Raw genomic sequence first — 17,118 nt, 5'->3', positions numbered from 1 at the left:
CAGCGGTGGGGGAGGGAGGAGGGAGTGCTTCCTGGGAGGGAACCTTTGTCCCACTTCCCTGGCATCCTTTAGGATGGTGGTTGGACACGCAAGAGTCTTTCTTTGGGGGCAAACCAGGAGAGAGAACCTGCAGTGTAGGCAGATTTCTTTTCGCGTTGTCCCAGTAAATTACAGCCCCAGTTACTCTGCAGTTTATGGAGATCTCAGCGGCTCAGCTCGTAATAAATGGGAGCGTGACTTACAGGAGTCACAGCGCCAAAGCTGCCTTTGGGTCATTTGGTGTTTTTAAATTAGGGCTTCGTGCCTCTCCAGGGGCCCAGGCCTCATTCAGAAATGATTAACAACAGGGCCGGGTGCATTTGCCAAACAGCGAGCAGCCATGAAGTCATCCAAGCTAATAGCAGGCAGGAGCCGGTGTGATTCATAAATAACCACGTGCATTCGAGACTAAATGATACTGATAAGTGTTAGGAAGTACTTCTAGCTCCTTCTTACGCAGGCCGGTGAGAAGCTACCTCCAACACTCTCTAGAGGACTGGTTACCTTCTTCCTGCTGTCCTGGGGAGCGAGAAGGGCAAGGAGCTTGAGGTGATGAGGATGACAGCCTGGGAGAGCTAAATGTGGTCCGGAGGACCAAGAGCATCAGCATCACCTGGGAGCTGGTCAGAAATGCCGCGTCTCAGGCCCCACCCCAGACCCACTGAACCAGGGTCCCTGAGAATGGGTGTCAGAAATCCACCCATGTGTTGGCTCCAGCACTCAGTCTGTATTACATGTAATTAAGCTCCTGTCTGTATTTCAGCTCAAAACCCAGGGCAGGCTAACATCAGCCAAAAGGAAAACAAAAGGACAGATTCATTAGTTATTATCCTGTTTACACTTCCCCAGTCAACTCTAATCACCCCTTTGTTTTACTAGGGTTCCTTCACAGCACAGGGGACAGTGAGCAGTAGTCACTAAAGAAGGCTTTGAGTGTCTATGAATTTCACTTACCTTGCATTTCACAGCTCAGACCCAAAGTGAGTCATCGGTGTGGGGATATTTTTGTAGGCAGTTGAGGCTTAATTCTTCAAAGGAGGGTATAATCCATGAATTGAGGATTTACTAGCATTGTTACTTGAGCACTGGAGCAATGTTCATTTGGTATTTTTCTCATGGACCTATTCTCCAGGCATTTATTGGAAGGACAGTATATGCCACCACTTTGCAAGTGAGAATAGCTCCCGGCCCCTATACCACAGGGTGGAGAGAGGTATAATTAATACCAAGTAGGTTGCCTGGCCCCTTGGACACGCAGTCAGAAAATGCACTCAGATGCACACAGTGCCAGATACATACGTGTGTGGCCCAAACCCTTCCCCATAAAGATGAGGGTCCAGACCCAGGCAGTCTCCCCAGGACCTGAGTGCTCTCCCCATCTATCACCTAAGCTGGGATTGGTAACATTTCTCAATCTTCCCAGAATCTCTCTAGGTGAATATGAAGGGAACTAATTTATTGATCTGGCTGGGCCAGACATTCTTTGAGACCCTTTCACAAATATTGATAATGGCTGGTCATTCAGCGTGTAGAAAATGTCAGACTTTATATGGATTAATGCACCCACAACCACCTTCCATGACAAATCTTTTTACTTTTATTCCCGTTTTACAATAGGAAACTGAGGCACAGACAGGTAAATAACTTTGGCCACAGTCACACAGCTTGTAAGTGGCAGAGTCAGGATTTGAACGCAAGCAGCCTGGTTCTACAACATAGTCTCAGCCAGTTCTTCACATTCTCTCTCGGATGCCTCTGTTGGGTATCTCTCTCCATGCTTCAGGTGCAAAAACGGAGGCTGGGAAGAGTAAAGTTAACTTACCTAATGTTCCACAGTTAACAGGGGCTGGTTTCTGATTCCATCCCAGGCCTGTCAGATTCAAAAACCCATCCTCTTCTTTCCCACACCCTCTACCCCCAACATCCCCACTGCTGAGCTGGGCATGGAAACATTCACACACCTGCCGAGAAGGAGGACACACCCCCCCCACTGTGAGCTTTGGGGCTCTGAGCACAGCTGAAAGGCATCTGGCCCAGCCTGGGACCCCAAGAATGTACTGAATTCAGAACTGTTACTGGGGGGTTAACCTCTGACCTGTGTTTCTGCTTCAGAACCCTCCATGGCAACGACATTTCCAGCGTTCCCGAAGGCTCCTTCAGTGACCTGACATCTCTTTCCCATCTGTAAGTAGCCATATTTCTGCCTGGTGTGGATCCATTCAAAATGCAATATCATTAGAGTGCCAGAGATGATGCTGTGACTGTTAACATTTCAGTATTCATTCTTTCCGTATGCATAGGGTATGTTCCATGAAAATGTGCCCACGTTGTGCACGTTGTGTGTTCTCTACTTCAGATGCCTTCAAAGGCATCATCAATTATGTAAACAATGTAAATGTTTAATAAGAAGAACTAACATAAAACTCTTACTGTGTGATAAACACTTTAGATGAATTATCTCATTTACTTCTTATAGCAATAAAGCATTTTTATCCCCTTCTTACACAGTGAAGCTTAAATGGAGAAGAACCAAAGAATTGGTCCAAGGGTCACACAGCTAGTAAGCAGCAGAGCCCTGGTTCCAACCCAGGTCTTCCTTGGCTCCAAAGCACATATTCTCTGCCACTCTGCATCAGGGATTCTGTCCCCATTGCACACAGGGGAAACCGAGGTCTGTAAAAATTAGGTGTTACAAACCTTTGCCAGGAACATTTCTGAGTCTATATGTATACAACTCTATGTATATTTGATTGTTTTCAGATTGCATGCATATATTGTGATACTGATACATTATGCATACACCTTATAAAACATCCAAAAAACAGAAATTCTAAATGATACGATTTTTAAAATAAGCAAAAATCCTTGTATTTTCTCTCTGGACACCACTGTTGAGAGGTCTGCATCAGCCCATGCCGTCCCCCAGCTGTGCTTTTTTAAAGCTAAGTGGTGTAGCTGGAGGAAAAACTTGCTTCTACCCCCTTAGTTTCTGTGGCTGGTCTAAGAATTAGACTGACATAAGACAGAGCAACCGGAGAAAAGGATATAAATATATTTGATGTTTTTATGTGTATGTGGGAGTGTTCAAATGGAAAATGAAGACCCAAAGAAGCCATTGGACCCAAAAACTTATATACTTTTTTATACAAGGAATGATAAATTGTAGGGATGTGACAAGACAAAGGGCCTTGGGCTAGGGCAGCAATTGTGCGGCAGTGACTAGGAAATATATGGAGAGGGACCACTGGAAGGTCAAGGTTATTTGAGCAGGTAGGTTTGGCCTGGTCCATTTTAGTATTCATTCCCAGTCTCTAGTGATAAGAATATTTTTCCCTTCTTGGTGCAGGGAGGGCATCTTTCTCACAGGAAACTTTCTGGCTTGCTTTTAGGTAGAGACAGGGAGGTCAGAGAGCCCCTTCTGCACCTGCCATTTTTCAAGTACCTTTAGCTTGAAATAATCAATATGCCAAAGCAGCATATTTAGGGGTGGAGTGCTCTGAACCGTTTCTGTGGCCTGAAGCTTCTCCCTAGGTTGCTGTGTATCAAAGCCTTCTCTGAAGAGTGCATCCTTCAGTGGACCCTTCAGTAGGGCAAGGGAGCCAGATAATCAGATGGCCAAAGGTCCATCCTTCTCCTCCTGGAAACTCCTTCTCTGCTGGTCCTCATGTCAGATACCCCCAATCTAGTCAGAGTCTGAAAATTCTGTTTCTCCAGAGGGCCAAGGGTATGGAGCCTATGGGCCAAGCTGGGCAAGGGGGGCCCTGACTTCCTGCTCTGCCTCCTAGGGCGCTGGGAACCAATCCACTCCACTGTGACTGCAGTCTGCGCTGGCTGTCAGAGTGGGTGAAGGCAGGGTACAAGGAGCCTGGCATCGCCCGCTGCAGTAGCCCTGAGTCCATGGCTGACAGACTCCTGCTCACCACCCCCACCTACCGATTCCAGTGCAAAGGTACATGCTGACTCTCCCCCACCTCTCGAGGGGTCTGCTCTGTCTCCAACAGCCCACCAGACCTGGGTGTCTCAACAGACGTGACTTCTAAACCACTGCCCTGTCTCTTCTATAAGCTGCACAGAGAGACTCAGATGCTGTTATCTCCTCCAAGTTTCTCTGCTGGCATCCCTACATACTCCTCTCTGACTTCATTCTCTATATCATTTTGCACAGAGAAAAATCTTTAACTTGCATTTTTTTCACCCAACATTCTTAAAACCTAAGCCTTTTCCCATTTTTACTACAGCAAGCTTTAGGTACATGAGATTTTAACTGACGACAACAAACTGCTACTGGGTTTTTATGTGCTGGACATCATGTTAAGCACTTTTTTGTGTGTTATTTCATTTAATTCTCACTTTCCAAGTATTTATTCAGTTCCCCAACCCTCTCTGGGTTAGACTTCAGTATCACCCTTATTCTTAAGAATGAGAAAGCTGAGGCTTACTGAAGTTAAGGGACTTCTCAAGTCCACAGTTAGGATGATTCCAGGTCTTTCTGATTCCCCTGTACCTACTTGTGGCCACCAGGCTTTAATAATTCCACCGTAACGTCTTTAGCCAGTTCCTGGCCCTGAGCCTTTAGTCTTCACTGGGTATTTCCAGTTGTTTTCTTTTTTTTTAAATTTTTTTTTTTTTTCAACGTTTATTTATTTTTGGGACAGAGAGAGACAGAGCATGAACGGGGGAGGGGCAGAGAGAGAGGGAGACACAGAATCGGAAACAGGCTCCAGGCTCTGAGCCATCAGCCCAGAGCCCGACGCGGGGCTCGAACTCACGGACCGCGAGATCGTGACCTGGCTGAAGTCGGACGCTTAACCGACTGCGCCACCCAGGCGCCCCATTTTCCAGTTGTTTTCTTACCACTGATGCATAAAGGTCTTTCTCTATTGAAAATTATTCCTTAGATAAGATTCAGAGAACAGAAACTACTGAGCCAAAATATGTGATCATTTTTAAGGTCTTTACACATATTGCCCTGCCATTTGGTGTCTAAAAGAGGGTTATAAACCACTTTATGCTCCCAGTAAGCACCATTTGAGTGCATTTTTCACCAGACTCTTACATTATTTTATCTCATTTCATCTCATTGCTAATTAGATAGGTTTAAAAAAGTATGTCTCCTATTTTGTGTCTTTGCTTATTGGGGAAACTGCATTTTTTTCAAAAATTTACTTTCCATTTATGTCATACATTTGTCTGGTAGTGTCCTTTGCCCATCTCTTAGAGCCTTGAGTTTATTTTGATTTATATATATATACTTTGATTACCCTATAAACTTCCTGTGTCTCACATTTCTGCTTAAAGCAGGAAAACATTCTTTTGGCTTTAAGATAATTTTTCATTTTCTCCTCCTGCTTCCAAGTCATCTCACTTGATTGATGCTAAAGAGGCCCAGATCAGTCTAAAACAATGTTTCTCAATCCTAGCTGCACATTTTGGAATCACCTGCAGAGCTTTTTACTGGTTCCCTGGCCCAACACTCCAAGTTTTGATTAAATCAGTGTGGGGTACAGCCTGGCCGTGTTGAAGATATTTAAAAGCACCTTCACTGTTTCCTCTGTAAGGTGACCAATTCATCCCGGTTTGGCTGGGGCCTTCCTGGTTTTAGCACTGAAAGTCCTGTGTCCTGGGAATCCCTTCAGCCCCTGGCAAACAGGACAGATAGTGTCCCTGTTCTAATGGAAGCCAGGGTTAAGCCAGCTTGTACAGATTCTTAGGCCATCCTTTCTGTTCACCCCACCCACAAATGGTCAGACTTGCCCTGGGGTCATTCTCAACCCAATCTCCAAAGCTCTGTTCAAGGACCATGACCTCCATCCCTCCAGCCTTTGTAGCTGAAGAGAACAGGACACTGTCAAAACTGTCATAGATGCACAGTGTGCCTGAGCACAGTTTACCATCTGTCAACAATATCATTGCTGTGTCTTTTGGGGCCACTTCTTACTTCCTCCTGCCAATCAAGGGTTCCACAAGAGGGACTTCCTATGTGTGTCTTTGGCCCAGGCACCCTGCCTTCCTTAGCCTAGCATAGACTATTCCATGGGGAGGGGTGTTTAGGGGCAGAGGAGTGGGAGGTCCAAATGGAGCCTGGGACCAGAGCTCCCCGAACATGAAAAGATACACAAGGGGTTTCTAATTATGGTGTATTGTTTATAGATTAGTCCAAAATCGGATCAGGCTAATTACAGTAATTTATTTGACTGCAGAAGTGCTTCTGAATGATGTCCCACTGTGATTTTTTCCTCACTGGACAATGGCTGCATTAATGGGACTCAGCTAGACTGGATGGTGCTGGCTGGGGAGCCACCCTCTGTGTGTAGAGATGGAGAGGGGCCGGCACCTGGCTGAGGAAGGGGCCAGAGAGGAGGGAAAGGGAGGGAGGGGTGACAGTGACCTGCTACCAACATCCTGGTTTTGCTGTCCAGGGCCAGTGGACATCAACATTGTGGCCAAGTGCAATGCCTGCCTCTCAGACCCGTGCAAGAACAATGGGACGTGCAGCCAGGATCCTGTGGAGCTCTACCACTGCACCTGCCCCTATGGCTACAAGGTAAGATAGGAAGCCCCGCCCCCACCATTCACGGCCCAAGGAAGGCACTGTGCCCTGCTGACCCTCCCTTCTCCAAGGGCAGCCTGGAGAACTGCATTTCACAGGTCACTCCAGAGTGGCACTTGGCACTTGCCAGTAACACTGCTATTCTACTGGCGGGGGCTGCCCAGTTGTGTCACACTCATGCAAAACACAGAGAACCCCATCTTGGCAGTGACACTCTAAGGAGGAAATGTAATATTTATATTTTCCTTGTTAAACATGAGGAAATAAGTCTCAGAGAGTGAAAATGCTTCCAAGTAGAGGCATCCCTTGAACTTACTATCCTGGCTTCCTTTCAAGGGGATTTCCAGACTCTCCCCATCCCCTCCCTAACTCTGCCTCAGGAGGGCCAGTGCTGAAAGTGGGCTCCAGTTTGAGAAGGTACAGGGATGAGGGATTGAAAGGCCTGGGAGCTGCCAAGCTAATGCACTGTTGACAGGCTCAGGTCAGCCAGGAAGGGGATGGAGACCCTCGTTCTCCTGGGTGTCCTCCCCAGAAATCCAGGCTAATTCCAAAGCAACTTTTCTTCCTTTCTTCTCACCCAACACTATCTATCCTAAGTCCCTACTAACATCTATAGAGTATGGACTACATGGCCAACATTCTGCTTGACATCCTATTCACCTTTTCTTTTTTTTTTTTTTTTTTTTTTTTTTTTTTTTTTTTTTTTAATTTTTTTTTTCCAACGTTTTTATTTATTTTTGGGACAGAGAGAGACAGAGCATGAACGGGGGAGGGGCAGAGAGAGAGGGAGACACAGAATTGGAAACAGGCTCCAGGCTCTGAGCCATCAGCCCAGAGCCCGACGCGGGGCTCAAACTCACGGACCGCGAGATCGTGACCTGGCTGAAGTCGGACGCTTAACCGACTGCGCCACCCAGGCGCCCCCACCTTTTCTTTTTAAATACCCCTTATGAGGAAGGCTCATTACTTCCCATTTATAGATGTGGAAACTGGGCCTCAGATTGTTGAAAAGGCTTGACTCAGTGTCTCAAAGCTCATAAGCAGTAGGGTTGGGATAGGACCAAGAGCTATATGATTCCAAAGTCCCCACCTTTACTCCTGGATAGCCAAGCCCTCCGCCGTGGCTCGCTGGGGTCAACAAAACAGTGGTTCACTCCTCTTCCCCAGGACCTTCCCAGCTTCCAGCCTCGCCAAGGCACCCATCCGCATACAGTGGGCAAGCCAAGCATTCCAACACCACCCCAAAACCCATCTATTGCACATGCCTAGTACAGGCAGAGCGGAAGGGAGCTGGCATCACTGGTCTCCTGTCCCCAGGGGGACTTGTATGTGTAGTGACAAGCTTGAGGGGCAGAATCACTCTGGGGAACAGGGCTCCCTGGTGGTTTTTCAGCTGTAGCTGTGCCTCCAGCAGATAGTGTCAGAGTGCCACCTATGGGCCTGCCATAGGAGAGCCCAAGGATTCCCTTTGCAGCCAGCCAGCCAGACGGCCTTGCCCCAGGCAGCCACCCCAGATCCATGCATCCTACATGTGCACACGCACAGACATTGCAGGGGAAGTGTAGAAGTGAAGATACCATACTCAGGAGGCCTAGCTCCTCAAACCCACTTGTATTAATTCAGTGGAGAAAACTCAGGCTGTGGAATTATACAGAGGGCACATGTGAACTCCAGCTTTGCTGTTTACTAGCTATGTGGTGATGGCCAGTGGCTTTGCCTCAGCCTTCCTGTGGACAAACCAGGGCCTATCTCACAGGGGTGCTGTGAGAATCAAATGTGCAATAACATATGCAAGGCACCTAGGACAGCTGTTCAGTATGCACTCTGTACACTGGCACATTGCTACATCTCTCTTTACCCTTGCATGCTGGTCCTGATACCAGGATATGGATGGGCCGCCATTAACAGGCAGTATGCTGCTGGTCTCACTAGGGATTCTCAGCCCATGACACTGTGAATTGCCAGAGATCATCAGTTGCTCTCCTGGAACGGTGATATGTGCATTTATAACATCCCCAATACCATACCTATGCGTCGACTGTGGATCAGGCACTCAGCTGGACATTGGCATTTATTCCCTTCTCTGAGTTGTATAATCAACCTTTGAGGTGGGCGGGATCATCCCTATTTGAAAGATAAGGCCACTTGTTCAGACTTTGCTCGTAAGATTCTGAAGGTCTAGCAGAAGAATCTGAACTGAGATTTTGACCTTTACGAAGCTATCGGGCTCATGCAGGCCTGGAGTACCTTAAGGAGGAGGATGATAATGGTGGTGATGGTATGTGATGGTGATGATGGTGGTGATGGTGAAGGAATATGAGCAGCCAGCATTTACTGAGTGCCTATTACGTACTGACAGTATACTAAACAAGGTACAAGCATTATCCTGCATTCTCCTCATCAAAGCCTAAGGAGACAGGTCCTAAAATGACCTTCATTTTCCAGTTTAGGAAACTGAGATAGTAGGTGAGGGAGTTGGTATTCAGAGCTCAGAACCAATGGATTCCAGAACCCATGTTTTTGACCACTGTATTCACAGTCCATTGAGAAGCACCATGAATGCAGGGTCCCTAGCCATTTGGGACCTAAGTCTCCAGAATAGGGAAAGTAGTTTATGCTGGTGGAAAGAACACCAAGCAGAATGGAAAGAACACTGTGGAGCTTGTCCCTACCTGACTGTGTGGCCTGGGACAGCTCCTCCTCTCCTCCCCGTATCAGGTTCAATCTCAAAATGCAGCAGGTAGAAACGAAGAGGTCCTTTAACCTTTAACCCTGGGTTGCATCATACCCCCTGCTCTGCATTTATTCCTTGGCTTTCCCTTCTTCCTGGATTGGAGCCCACCCAGGCAGAGTGACTGAGGTAGTAAGTTCTGGATGAGTTGCTAAGTTGACAATAATCACCAGACACCCACAAAACCAAGTTCAAAGTTCTGGCATTTCTCCATTTATTTCCAGATACCGCAGCGTTTCCATTGACTAGCTGAGTGACCTTGGGAAGCCACAATATTATCCAAAACAGCATGGCCCCCACTGTTCAGTGTTTGGTGGCAGCTACTGGTCATCTATAATGGCAGGCTTTTGTGAAGCAATTTGAGCACATTACCTCATTTAGCACCCTCAGTCACCTTCTGAAATAAGGTCTGTTAACCTCTTTTGGCAGATAAGGAAACTGAGGTTCAAAAAGATCAGATAACTTACCCGAGCTTCCACACCTAGGGAAGCACACAAACTAAACCCAGAGCCCTCCTCTCTCACAGGAAAGTCCCCACACTCAGTGCTCCACTAGGGACCAGGTCCCTCAGAGCCTCACTCCCCACCTGGAGATGTGAAGCATCACACTCACCTGCAGAGCTCCTAGAAGGATTCCGAGTGTCATGTTTGTGCTTCGCCCGCCTTGGTGCCAGGATTCAGTAGGCACTTCACAGAGAGACCTGTTTTACAGCTGTTTTGCATTGGGGGAAATAAGATGTATGTTTGGGCTCGTTCTTTTTCAGCCATTTAGCTTCACGTGTGCATGTTCAGTGTCTACACGCAGTGCTTCTCACGCTGTATTGGCGCGAGAACTACCTGAAGGTCTTAGTAAATGCAGCTTCTGATCCATTAGATCTGAGGTCAGGCCCAAGTTTGTACCTTTCTAACAAGCTCTCAGGGAACACCGGAGCTACTAGCCTGAGGACCACACTCTGAGTAGCAAGGTCCTGGAGCAGCCCTCCTGGCTGTCTCCCTCTCTATTTCTCTCTTTCTCTATTTCTCTCTCTCCCATACACACACACACACAGCAGTGGGGACCAAGGAACATCATAAATCTAGTAGATTTTAGCAAAATGAGGCTGAAGAGAGTTGAATTGAGCTAATTAGCCAGGTATTGAGAATGGTGATTATTTCTCAAGGACACGTAAGTGACAGAAATCCTTACCTCCAGGCCCATTTAGCACATCACCAAGAGCTACGGTCTGCCTCCTGGTTTCTGAGCTCAGTATAAGTGACCTGAGTAGATGTCACCAACCCCACCCCCAGGGGAAGATCCCAGCTGGAGTCCCTGATACTCAAGAGTTCCCCCAGAGCAAAGAGGCTGGCCCAGGCAGGGGCCAGGGAGGCCCTGCCTTGACTTGATCAAGTTCTCTTGTCCTGCTCTTCGTGGCTCATCCATCTAACACACACAAAAACTCCTGAACAATTCGGTACCAACCAAATGCCTGAAAAAAGTCTTTTGAGCTCCCACATTCAGCCCTGCCTCAGACCCCTGTAGTAATCCACCTCCTCATCATCCGAATAGCTCTTATTTAGGTTGCTACCATACATGCCTTGTGCTTTATATATGTGTGATTTCTAATATTCATTCCATAGGATAGGTATTATTCCCATTTTACAGATGATAAAAACAAGGCTCAGAGAGAACTGGTAGTTTCCCCAAGGCACACAGCAGCCAGACTGGAGTGTGTGCTCCAATGTGCTACCCCTGGAGCCCATGTTTTGAGAGGGCAACATCAGTGACCCGGCAGAGGGGTTCCCAGTGCTGGCTCTGGACTGGATGCCTGGGTTCAGCTGCTGCCTATTCCACTTAACTGCTGTGCAATCTTGGACATATTAGCTCACTTTCCAAGTCTGCCTTCCCAATCTGAAAAGGGCAGTAATAACAATCCTACCGATCGCATAGGGTTGTTGTGAACATTATATGTGATTGTGAATATAAAACACTTAGCGTGAGGCCTGGAATGGAAAATGTTCTCAATAAATTGAGAATGAGTATTGCAGTTTCCGTTGCACGCAATGACTTTGTGTAAGGGATCCCGTGTTGTTCTGGTTTAGGATAAGCCCAGATCCCACATCAAACTGCATTCTCCTTCTCCCCCTCAAGAAAACTCTGACTGGCCGTTAGCTGTGAGGGGGCATGAAGGGAGCCAAGACAGACGTGGCCATGCCTCCTGGCTGCTGGATACTGCAAGGGCTTCAGGGTTGGAGACAGTAGGGAGAGTCGTAGGCCCAGTTGGCAGCGACCTTCGAGCCAGGGAGCCCAGACCCACTCCGTCACAGGCACTGGCAGCAGCAGAGGCGGGAAGAGGATTTTCTCAAGCAGATGGCGAGCAGGTGGTATGGCAGTGGGAGGGCTCCCGTGATCACCCCCACCTGGCATGGTGCCCACACCAAGTCCACAGCCCAGAAACAAATAACAACGGATGCCTCCCCAGACCCCGCAGGTCCTCTAAGGGACTGCTTGCCAAGACTTGGGTGTAGCGCTGGTGTGTCGGTCCCAGGGGAGGGGGGAGTTAGAGCCAGAGGGCCAGCGGGCTGCTCCCCGGTCTTAATGTCCACAGCCTCTGCCTTGGCCTCCCTCCTCAGTGCCTTCATCTTCACTGTCCTTCTGCCTGGCATGCTCCTCCCCACCTACTGCAGTTGACTCCTCAGCTGAAACGTCCTGCTCCCGAGGAATGCCACCCCACACAAAATTGTCTGTCCCAGAGGTCCTCAATCTGGCCTAACATTAGAATCGCCTGCAGAACTCTAAATACCAACACCTGGGCCCACTTCCAGACCAATTAAAGGTAGATCTCTGTGGAATTGTCACCCTATAGGGGCAAGGTCCTCTGGCCACACTTCAGCCCCAGCCCTCCCTACTCAAGTTGTGGATTATATTGAGGCCTCAGTGCAGCTAAGAGTACGTGTCCTCTGCTAGGTAGCTCTGTGAGGTAGGCTGAGAGTTAAAAGGCTTAGATGAGGTCATGGCCAGCCAACCAGGAAGAGATGAAGCTGGAATTTGAAACCAGGCTTCCCTGTACCCAAAGCCCATGCTCTTGCCCTGCAGTTCAGGATAAAGAAAAGGATGTGAATTCCAGGAAGTAGGGAAGCTGGGGCCTGAACTCCTCAGTTCTCAACCTTCTCTCAGTGTGGAACGGCCAAAAGTAAGGGCCCCCTTTGGCGTCCTCCAAGCCACACAGCAGAGGCCACAGAGAGGCCTTCTGCCCGGCCTCATCCCAGAGGATGCTGGGAACTCCAGGGGGCCTCCTGGTCAAGGCAGCCACTGAAAGCCTCCCTAACCAGGTGCTTCTCCCTTTCCTGTTCCTCAGGGCAAAGACTGCGCTATGCCCATCAACACCTGCATCCAGAACCCCTGTCAGCACGGAGGCACCTGCCACCTGAGCGAAAGCCACAAGGATGGGTTCAGGTAACAGCTCACCCTTGGGCCTTCCCTCCCTCAGGGGGCTTTATAGGCAGACCACTGGGGCAGGCTGATGCACAGCTGTTCACTGAGGGCCTACTGTGTGCCCACACTGTGCCAAATCTGTTATGCAGATCATCTCAAGGCTCTTCCCACCCTGTAAGGGAGCTACTGTGATCCCTACTATACAAATGAGAAGATTGAGGCACCAACAGGAGCTATCCTTTGCCCACAGTGACACAGTTAGTGAGCGTTCCTATGGGGAATTCAGAGAGTCTGTCTCCAGAGCCAGGAGGATACTGAGGGAGGCTAAAGCTGCTGGCACAAGTCAGAGAAGGATGGCATGATGGCCCAAGCACCCCCCCGCCCCCCGCAGCATGGCAATTCCACCTCTGTTTCCTGTGTGCTAAAAACAATGATCATAGGTGATATTGACTACATGTTCATCATGTGCCAGGCACGAACTAGCCATGCAGCCTCTAATTTAAATGCTCACAATGAGCCTACCCACTGCAAGCTGGTACTATCCCCACTTAACAGATGAGGAAACTGAGGCACAGAGATTTACTTGCTCTAGGTCGCATATCCTGACACATTCCTGGATCTTCCAACCCCACTGCTTTCCTCCCAGGAATTCAGAGCTCAGGAAGAAAAGGGGATAGAAGCCACTTAAGTTTTCCCCATCCCTGTCAATTAGGTGGACTTTCGAGGCCTCTGCCAAACCTCAGGCTCCCTTCCTGCTTCCCCCGCTTCCCAGCTGCTTTCACGTGCCCAGCTTGCCGGCCCGTGGCCCTGGCAAAAACAGACCTGTGGAAACTGGTTCCTTTAGCACCCCAGTGAGCGAGTGGGTCAGGCAGTAAAGCAGGGGCACCCAGTGCAGAGCTGTGTGTGGATGTCTTAGAGCACAGGTTGCAAACAAGTAGCAAAGGCACTCTGGGTGGGGGGAAGGAGGGGCTGCTGTGCCGTCTGTGAAAGAAATCAGGTTCTGGGCCCTAGTTCTTCCGACAGAGCCCAGCCTGCCCCCGTGTCCACCTGCCAAGCCAGCCCCATCAAACTCTGGCTCTTAAAAAGTGAAATAAATTCAAGGCCAGTTTTGCTTTCCTGCCTGGAGTCGGCCAAACCACCCACTCCCACCTTCTCGCTGGGAGCAGGGTTAAGGAGAAACCACACAGAAATTTCACAGAGGTGGCCACATGGCCCCAGCCAAGAAACACACCTCCAGGGTAAAAGCCTGGCTCTGCCCACCCTGCCCAGAAATAGAGGTCTGCAAGAGTGAGGAGTGCCCCCTGCAGGCGACTGTCTCTCCCCTCCCTGTCCCCCTCTGCATGTGCCCCACTCTCTGTCTCTTTGTGGGGTATCTCTCTTCGTCTCTGGAACTGCAGGTGAGCAGAAGGATCCTTCCTGGTTTCCACCTTCCGTTGTTGAGATTTGAATGAACTGGAAATACTTTTAGAATTTAATTTTCAAGGAAAAGGGCCCAAATCTACAGGATTAGGGAAATGGGGTAGAGGATTAAAGCAATGAGGCCCACATGCTGGGGAAAGCATAGTTTGTGTGGGCCTGCCAAGGGGCAGGAGCACTCCCCCTCACTAGGTTAGCACCTGATAGGTTGGCAAAGGGAGGGACACCTATCAGGGAAGCTTTGCTCCCTTTTTCCCTCCTGTGTCCGTTTGCTGGGGCTGCCATAACCAAGCAGCGCACCAGGGCGGCTTGGACCAACAGAAATGTATTCCCTCACATTTCTAGAAGCCAGAAGTCCAAACTCAAGGTGTCAGCAGAGCCACACTGGCTTTCAAACCTGTAGGGGAAGGTCCTTCCTTGCCCCTTCTAGCTTCTGGTGGTGGCTAGTGATCTCGGGCCTTCCTCACTGCAGCCTTCATCCTCATGTGGCATTCACCCTGTGTCTCTGTCTCCACATGGCCATCTTACAAGGATGGCAGTAGATCTGGGGCCCACCCTACTCCAGTATAATCTCATGAGAAACGACATCTCCAAGGACCTTATTTCCAAATAAGGTCACATTCTGAGGTGCTGGGGGTTAAGACTTCCAGATACCTTTTTGAGGGGACACAATTCAACCCATAACATGTCTTGTGAGTGATAATTTTGGAAGTTTCACCTACCTCTTCATCAGATGCTTTGCTCATCTTGATGCATTATCTGATCACAAAAAGAGCAAAGACTGGCAGAGCTGGCCGGGCAGGAGACTAAGACGGCCCCACAGCTCACTGGGTGCCCCTGGAGTCTCCTTGACAACCCCCAGCCAAGGTTTCCAGGGAGGGCAGAGGAGACTTTAGTCTCCTTCCCTCCCTCTGTCTACTCCATGAGCAACCCAACCCCTAAGAGCCATCTACATCCCACTTTCATGCAACCCTAAGACTTTGGGGACAGCCAGAGTAACTCCTTTCAGGAAAACAGGCAACACTATGGTTTCAGACCCTTAAAAACCTACTGTCCGTCCAGCTCTGAAGAAATCGCTGAACTTCCAGGGTCCCTCCTAGAAAAAAGAAATACATCATTTTGCTCCACCCCAAGAGCTCAGACTGAAGAACCTTTTGTAGAAAACATGACATGGTGGGCACCTGGGTGGCTCAGTCAGTTAAGTGCCCAACTTTGGCTCAGCTCATGACCTCATGGTTCCTTAGTTCGAACCCTGAATTGGGCTCTCTGCTGTCAGCACAGAGCCTGCTTTGATCCTCTGTCCCCCACTCTTTCTGCCCCTCCCCTGCTTGTTCTTTCTCTCAAAATAAATTTTAAAACTTTAAAAAAGAAAAGAAAATGTGACATGGTTTTCAGGTTGTAGAGGAAAGGAGGTTAAGTAAGATTCCAGAAATCCACTTCCTATTAGTTTAGTTTTATAGCTAAATCCCAAATCGGAGGAATCTGTAAAACAGAGAGAGGCCTGGAATTCTGGGCCTGAAGCTGGAACGTATGTTCGTGAATGGGGTGTAAATCCCTGACCAGGGGGCTGGGCCACAGAGGGAGTAAGTAAGTGCCTGCAGCTCATTTAGTCAGCATTTGTCTCCTGCGTGCCCCTTCCTAAACTCCCCTGGCCCCTTCTCATCTGCTCAGCTTTATCTATCCTGACTTAGTTTGCAGGCCTAATCCTGGGGTGTGGCCAGGGTTGGGCAGAGGATGCAGGAAGTTTGAGGTTTGTATCTAAGAGCTATAGCTCTCCAGATCCTCCCACCCCGTCCCCTTATCTGGAAGAAGCTGGAGGGAACAATGGCATCTCTGAGAAAGGTTAAGGAGGCTGAGTGTGGAAGTCATCTAGAACTGAAGCTAACACATTCTGAGTCTTTTCTATGTACTAGGTCTCCTCCTAAGCCTTTTACTTATATAATCTTCTTTTATTCCCCACAACCAACCTGGAGGTAAATGATATTACCCTAGTCCATAGATGTGGAAACTGAGACACAGAATTTAACTAATTTTCCTAAGATCGAATACCTAGGAAGTGGCAGACTCAGACTTCATTCCCAAGAAACTCTCGGCTGCAGATCCTGATCTTGGCCACTTTGTCCTATTCCTGTTCAAGGTAGAGAGGCTTTCCTGGAGTAGGAAGTCGCTCAAAGGGGGGTGTTTGTTATGCCCTTTATCCCTTTGTCTACAAACCACTCCCCGGAGAAGAGGGGAAGGAAGACAGCTGGAGGAATTTAAAGTCTATCCCGGGGAAAGCACTTCCAGCTGGGGGGATGATGAGGGGGCATTGCTGGTGAGAACTCCCCAGAGCTAACGCAGCCATCCACGGCCAGGGGAGATGGAATTCTGCCCAGAGATAGGGGTCTAGATGAAATGACCTCTCGGGCTCCTGAGGGTCTTCCTGCTCAGGACCCCAAGGCTTCAAGTATCCAGAGTGCTGCCTCGGACCTCCATCCAGAGAGAAACCTGACTAATTATATCCCCCCAACATTCTTTTCTGCCACTCCAACCCCACCCAACACTCCTTATTCCCTGGCTCCCCTTCTTCCCCACCCCACACACCCCCAAAGCTGCTCCTGCCCTCTGGGCTTTGAGGGGCAGCGGTGTGAGATCAATCCAGATGATTGCGAGGACAACGACTGTGAGAACAATGCCACCTGTGTGGATGGGGTCAACAACTACGCGTGCGTCTGCCCTCCTAACTACACAGGTAAGGTCCCCTGGTGCCTGTGAATGGTGGCAGGCCAGGTGTCATGCACTAAAGAATGCTGTTATCTTAGTTTTCAGGGCCTGCACCCACTCCCCTGTGGACAGAGATGTGAATCCCCAAAACCTGGTGCTGTGCCATGACGGGCTTCCCAGAGGCCCTCTCTGTTTGCTTGTCCACCCTCACCACCTGCCCCAACCCTGCACGTCTCTAGCTCCTCCCTACTTTGAGACAGGTTCCCAG

The 17,118-nt window shown here is 49.0% G+C and overlaps 1 protein-coding gene across 1 annotated transcript in view; it reads left to right on the top strand.

Annotated features, from left to right (window-relative positions):
- The window catches only part of SLIT3 (slit guidance ligand 3), a 594,085-nt gene that overhangs the window by 552,077 nt on the left and 24,890 nt on the right, over window positions 1-17,118 (top strand). Inside the window, exons 24-28 of the mRNA XM_025923495.2 lie at window positions 2,152-2,223; window positions 3,825-3,988; window positions 6,459-6,583; window positions 12,655-12,752; window positions 16,739-16,878. Coding sequence (XP_025779280.1) covers window positions 2,152-2,223; window positions 3,825-3,988; window positions 6,459-6,583; window positions 12,655-12,752; window positions 16,739-16,878 — 599 coding nt within the window. The remainder of the gene's footprint in view (window positions 1-2,151; window positions 2,224-3,824; window positions 3,989-6,458; window positions 6,584-12,654; window positions 12,753-16,738; window positions 16,879-17,118) is intronic.

Source organism: Puma concolor, chromosome A1, assembly GCF_028749965.1.
Source record: "Puma concolor isolate L17-30 chromosome A1, mPumCon1.1.hap2, whole genome shotgun sequence".
Classification (NCBI taxonomy): Eukaryota; Metazoa; Chordata; class Mammalia; order Carnivora; family Felidae; genus Puma; species Puma concolor.
This window is presented reverse-complemented; position numbering and strand designations above follow the sequence as displayed.